This window comes from Nicotiana tabacum, chromosome 19 (genome assembly GCF_000715075.1).
Source record: "Nicotiana tabacum cultivar K326 chromosome 19, ASM71507v2, whole genome shotgun sequence".
NCBI lineage: Eukaryota > Viridiplantae > Streptophyta > Magnoliopsida > Solanales > Solanaceae > Nicotiana > Nicotiana tabacum.
Window position 1 is genome coordinate 143,774,437 of NC_134098.1, and position 6,326 is coordinate 143,780,762.

At 37.2% G+C, this 6,326-nt stretch overlaps 1 protein-coding gene across 1 annotated transcript; it reads right to left on the reverse strand.

The window, feature by feature from the left end:
* Positions 1-1,006: 1,006 nt before the first annotated feature.
* LOC142173760 (putative mitochondrial protein AtMg00300) lies at positions 1,007-1,615 on the reverse strand. Its single transcript, XM_075239408.1, has one exon. The coding sequence runs from the start codon at positions 1,613-1,615 to the stop codon at positions 1,007-1,009; it is 609 nt and encodes a 202-aa protein (XP_075095509.1).
* Between the last annotated feature and the right edge of the window lie 4,711 nt (positions 1,616-6,326).

Genomic DNA, 6,326 nt, shown 5'->3' on the forward strand with positions numbered 1-6,326 from the left:
TCATTTCCCTAATCTATTAGGATAATGAGTTTTCCTAATCCTATAGGGATTATGGGTTTCCTAAAAATACAATAAAATAATTTAAGACACAAAATAACAAATCTTCCCCTTGGCTTGAATTCTCTTCATCAACAGGAACAACATCTCTCTACCTTGCCCTCAGCCCTCGTGGGGGCTCTACCCATTGTCACACACATCAACCAGGTCTAGGCAACGCCTAAACTTGTTAAGAGACTCAATCTTTTCAGCCATAGCACTAATCCGTCGATTTGGTTCTATACCCTGAATAGCTTCTGGATAGCTATAATACTCAAACGCATCAACGGTCTCTGCAACTGCCAAAGCAAATCCAACAAGATTCGTATATCTAAGAAGATTCCCATCAACTACATTTGCAAACCTTTGCGGTCGGTTGATCACTCTTTTCTCTATGCCTGTTGCAATGTCTTGGTCAATATTTTGCACCTCCTCCACTTCCTTTACTTTAGAACTATTGGGCTGAGCTAGTGGAAATTCAATTTCTAGCTCTATGCGGTCACTGACACCATGATCTTTTTCTGCTATTGCCTTCTCCCTCTGACTGTCCAGTGAGGCAAATTTATTAAATGTCACATCCCTACTGATAATTAGCCTTGGAGTACTTTGATATGTGCACCACAACCTATAACCTTTCACTCCATTTGCATACCCTAGAAATATGCACTTTGCCATCGTCTCAAGTTTTCCATCCCTCACATGAGCATAAGCAGGACAACCAAATATCCTTAAATTTGAATAATCAGCAAGTGAACCGGACCATACCATACCTCAAAAGGAGTTTTGAACTCAATAGCTGTGGATGGAGATCTGTTGACCCAATAACAAGTCGTATTGATTGCTTCAGCCCAAAAATCCTTGCTAACACATGAGTGTGAAAGCATGCTTCATGCCCTATCACAAAGTGTTCTATTCATACGTTCTGCAATACTATTTTGTTGTGGTGTTCCGACACAAGTGCGGTGTCTCACTATGCTCTCTCTACTACAGACATTATTGAACTCAGAATAGCAAAATTCCAACCCATTGTCAGTTCGACGACACTTAACTTTTCTTTATGTCTGCCTCTCAACCATCGTCTTCCATTTAACAAAGCACCACTCTTGGAGGAAACTCTATTTGGACCCCACAAGTCTGAATGTATATAATCTAACTTGTCTTTGGTCTTGTGCTCTGCCTTCTTGCTGAGCTTTACCCTTGTCTGTTGACCAAACACACAATGCTCAAAAAAATTCAAAACTTGATTTTTGTACCCATTCAGCAAATTCTGCTTACTCAACAAAGACAATCCCTTATCACTCATATGACCAAGTCGTAAGTGCCACAGCTGAGACTGATTCAGATCCCTTTTCCCAGAAGCTATAATAGCTTTCCCTTCAACTACACTGGCCTGGAGATAATACAATTTAGAATACAGTTTACCCTTCATGAGTACCATGAAGCCTTTACACACTTTAAGTGTTCCATTCTCGGAGTGAAACTTATACCCTTGATCATCCAAAGTCGAAAGAGAAATCAAATTTCTCTTTATCCGAGGAACATGCCAACACTCAATGTTTTTGGTAATTCCATCGAACATTCTAAATCTGATGTTACCAATCCCCTATACTGGTAATGGATTGTCATCTCCCATTAGATTGTCCTATTGATCTGCTTGTAAGTTGCAAACTAATTCTTACGTGGACACATGTGAAAAGTAGCACCAGAATCAAGAACCCATGAATTCTTCCCATGACTAGAACTCACGGCACATACTTCCCCTACATAATCACTATCATCAGAATTATTGTTAGTGTCAACAACATTTGCTGAATTATCCACTTTCTGCTTTCCTCTTTTCTCTTTCAGCTTGAGACACTCTCTCTTGTAGTGACCTTGCTCCCCGCACTCATAACAATTCTGCTTCCTTGCTCTAGACTTCGACCTAGCGGTTGACTTTATCCTATTAAAATCCTTTTGTTGTGTTCTTCCTCTACTCGCAAGACCCTCACCCTCAGTTCTGTTATTTGGAAAGCTCTTTTTCAACTTTTTAGATTTTAGTGTATTACTAATATCTTTCAGTAAAATACTATCTTTTCCATATAGCAGCGTATCGAAAAAAATATCATAAGATGATGGTAAAGAACATAACACAACCAAGGCCTGATCCTCACTCTCAATTTTGATATCCACGTTCTCCAGGTCCATTATAATTGAATTAAACTCATCAAGGTGAGTTTTAACAGGTGTACCTTCGTTCATACGGAGATTGTATAACCTCTTTTTCAGGTAGAGGCAGTTTGTCAGCGATTTCTTAGAATACAGATCTTCGAGCTTCTTCCATACCATTGCTGCAGAAGTTTCTTTAGCAATTTCCTGAAGAACGCTATATGTAACGCTCATGAAGATCACACTCAAAACCCTCTCATTCAGGTCTGCCTTCTCTGTCTCTTTCATCTCTTCAGGAAAATCTTCATCAATTGTCTTCCATAACCCTTGTAACACAGGGACGATTTCATCCTAATCTTTCATAGACTGAAACTAGAACCCCCGTTAAATTTCTCTACTTCGTACTTTGTTGAAGATGACAAAGACATCTTAAACCTAGATTATATGTAGTAACCCGAACCTTGCTCTAATACCAATTATTGCGAAAGATCGTGCGTTAACTAGCACACAATCAAACACAAAGCAAATAGAGAAGAAAAATCAATACAAGGATTTAACGAGGTTCGGCTAAGCCTAATCCTCGGGGTAAAAACAAAGAGAATTTTTCACTACGAATGAGAAGAAAAGCACAATACAATCTCTATAGTCCCCAACTACAACCCCCATATATAGATCCCAAATAGTCATAAAACCTATAAGAGAAGGTTTCCCAATTTGACAAGGACAATAGTATTACACCCCCATATTTTTGAACGTGAAAGTACGTCGTAAGTCAATTGATTTAAGCTTGAAAATGAGATTCTCTTTGAAAGTATATAAAGTGATTTAATGATTTATGTGCAATTTTCACAAGCCTTTAAGAGTTATCATTCAGGGACAAGTATTTATAAGGGGACATGTTGTTACACCCCGTACTTCAGACGTCACTGTCATTATAGGATTATCTAATGTAAGCTCAAAAAGGACGAAATCCTTCTACAAGGATAAGAAAGGTTTACTGAAGTCTTAAGTAAGTTGAGATGAATATGGGACTTGTTAATCATGATTTTAATGAGTTTAAAGTCATTATATGACTATATATGATGTTTGGATATGAAATATAAAGTTTGGAAAAAATTGGATTAAAGTTGCGGAAAAAATGACTTAGGATTTGCCTTGTAACAGAGCTGTTTGAGCAATATATTTCGTGTGCTATATGGGGTATTTTTGGGACATATTATACACAAAATTGAATGTCTTGTAATTTGGTTTTCATCGCTCTTAACCGTTCGTTCATACGACATCCGGATAAAAAGATATAAGCGTCTAAAGAAGGACCAATGCGAGGGTGCCAAGTAGCACCTTTTTGACTTTTTAAAAAACGGGATATTTACATCCCTTATCTCGTCTCTTTCTCCATTTTTCCATAGAGCACGACCAAATAACACCCCTAACCTTACCCTTAATCTCTCTACAAGGGCTTCAAACAAGATTATCATCCCGGACACGAAATCAAGAAGCGATAACATTAAAACGATCCCTACGACATAAGTATCGCTATATCGCCTTTTTTCTTCTTTGTAATTTGAATTTTGGAATGTATTTAATAGTTAAGAATATGCCTACTTTCTGTATTTAAGCTTTTAAATATCAAGAAAGGTTGATAAGTTTGTTTCCTAATAGTTAGAACTCACGGGACGATGATCGAAAGCCGTGTGTTCGAGTTATTTGACTTGCATTGAACTGTTTTGTGGGCTGTTTCGTGTTGCTTTTAGGCTGTCTATTTTGCTACTGTTTAATGGATATTTGGAGGAGAAATGGTGTGGATAAACACCACATAATGGCAAAATGGTGGATTAGTCGTTCTTTGTAATATTTTCGAGGTGTTTGACATTACTATAGTTATCGTTTTAGGTATGAAGTGATTTGGGTGTGTTGGGCTATTGTAAGCTATATATAACATGGATCTCGACTTGAATCCACTGTAGGAGGTAATTATATTGTGTTATTTCATGTGCTTAAGGTTATCTTGATGTTGATTAAGTTAAATGGATGGACTAGACATGAACTAGTGAATAAAGTTGCTAATTGCGGATAGTTGGAGTTGTGGATAGTTTTCTTTAATTTGTTATAAATATATGGTATAAGGCTGGAATCATTGATGAATGACTTCATTATATTGTTAATGATACTAGTAAGTTAAAGTAAGAAGTCTATAAGGGGTGATATGGGTTTACGGATTCCAATTGGGCTTGTAGCTCGTCGTGAAGTAGTTGTGACTTGTTGTTGTTATATGGTATCTTGTTATTGATAATTATGTATTGCTGAATTTCTCTGGTCATTGTTGTTAGTATATGGTATTGAAGGAGGCTCTTGTTACAGGGGAGATGCTGCCCAAATTTACATAAATGAGCTACTAGTTTAAGTTGCAGACTTAGCCTTTACTCAACACTGATTTTGAATCTCCTTATGCTATGGTAGATTGAGTTAAGTTGTTTGAAGAATTGCTTGGAAGGTATTAAGGATTCAATGGATTTAAGGTTTGTTAAGGCTATCCATTCTTTTCTTTTGGCATGATCCATATGATACAAACGAAACATGCAAATGCAGAACTTTCATAAATGACTAAGAAGTACTAGGGGTGCCTATGTTCTTGATTCCCCATGTGTCCTATTATTATATCTTCTATTCATGGGTATCAAAAAAATACGTAAGTTGCTAAAGTTTATCCGAAGGCATATTGATCTTATGACATTCCGAGAAATCTTACTGACTTACTTCATTATGCATTGCATTCATTTATACATGTACATTGACCCATGAATAGATGACGTTATATATGTGTATATTATATGTATATGGGATATGGGAAGAGGTTATGGCGTTATATATGCACCACCACCTGATCAGCTGGTATACGTTGATGATTTCGCCTACAGTGGCTGAGATGATATGACGGGATGCCCTCAGAGGCTTGGTGATGTTATGTATGCATATACCTATGCATGGTATGGCATTTATACGCACATGCATGGCATTATAAATTTTTCATGATTCAAAGAGCTATTCAGAATTACAGGTTGAGTTCTTTACTCCATGTTTCTTTCATGCTTTTATATACCACTGTCATGCCTTACATACTCGGTACTTTATTTGTACTGACGTCCCTTTTGCCTGGGGACGCTGCGTTTCATGCCCGCAGGTCCCGATAGACAGGTTGAGAGTTCTCCTAGTAAGCTATCAGCTCAACAGAAGGTGTTTGTGCACTCAACTTGCTCCGGAGTTGCCTATCTGGTGAGTATAATTTGGACATGTATTGATTGATATGACGGGGCCATATCTCGAACTTTTTGACATTTATGTACTCGTAGAGGATTGTAGACAAATGTTATGTATATGAATACTTGTATGGCCTTGTCGGCCTATGTTTTGAGTATACAAATGATCATGTCGGCCTTATAGGCCCGTATGTCACATGTATAAGTTTCTATATCATGTCGAGTCGTCCTATATTTAGTATTCCCTTATATTTTATTCTGGTTATCTCATGACGACCCTTCTAGACCATTTACCCATGATGGTATGATAAGAAAGATACGTTACGTTGGTGCTCGGTTAGGTAAGGCACCGGGTGCCCGTCGCAACCCATCAGTTTGGGTCGTGACAAAAGTTTTTCCTTTCCCAAATCTATTAGGACAATGGGTTTTCCTAAACCTATAAAGATTATGAATTTCCTAAAAATACAAGAAAATAATTCAAGCCACAAAATAACAGTCATCAAGTAGTCATGCAAATTTGAACTTGATCCGTCATATCTGACGGATATAGTCGTATATATCTGACGTTTTGTATATGAACTTCGAAACCAATCAATTTGAGACAAAAGTACATACATGACGTTCCCAAAAAGTCGTATATAGTAAAAATATACGTCTACTCGTGGCATAATTTTTGGCTCTAATTAAAATGTGACAGAAACGAGTTCAGAAGGATGTTGTTCGTGAAAATTAAGCAAGTCTACTCGGATTTTTGTAAGGTCAACTCGTTTAATAAATGAATTACACAGCGAGTTGAAGTTTGTTTTTTTTAATAAACAAATTAGTCGAGTTCTAGCTTATTGGTTCTTTATGGCTTTGCACGTAAAGATAAATCTCTTAAAGGTG

Coding starts and splice junctions, on each gene's coding strand:
- LOC142173760 (XM_075239408.1), bottom strand. CDS start 1,615: ATGTTCGATGGAATTACCAAAAACATTGAGTGTTGGCATGTTCCTCGG.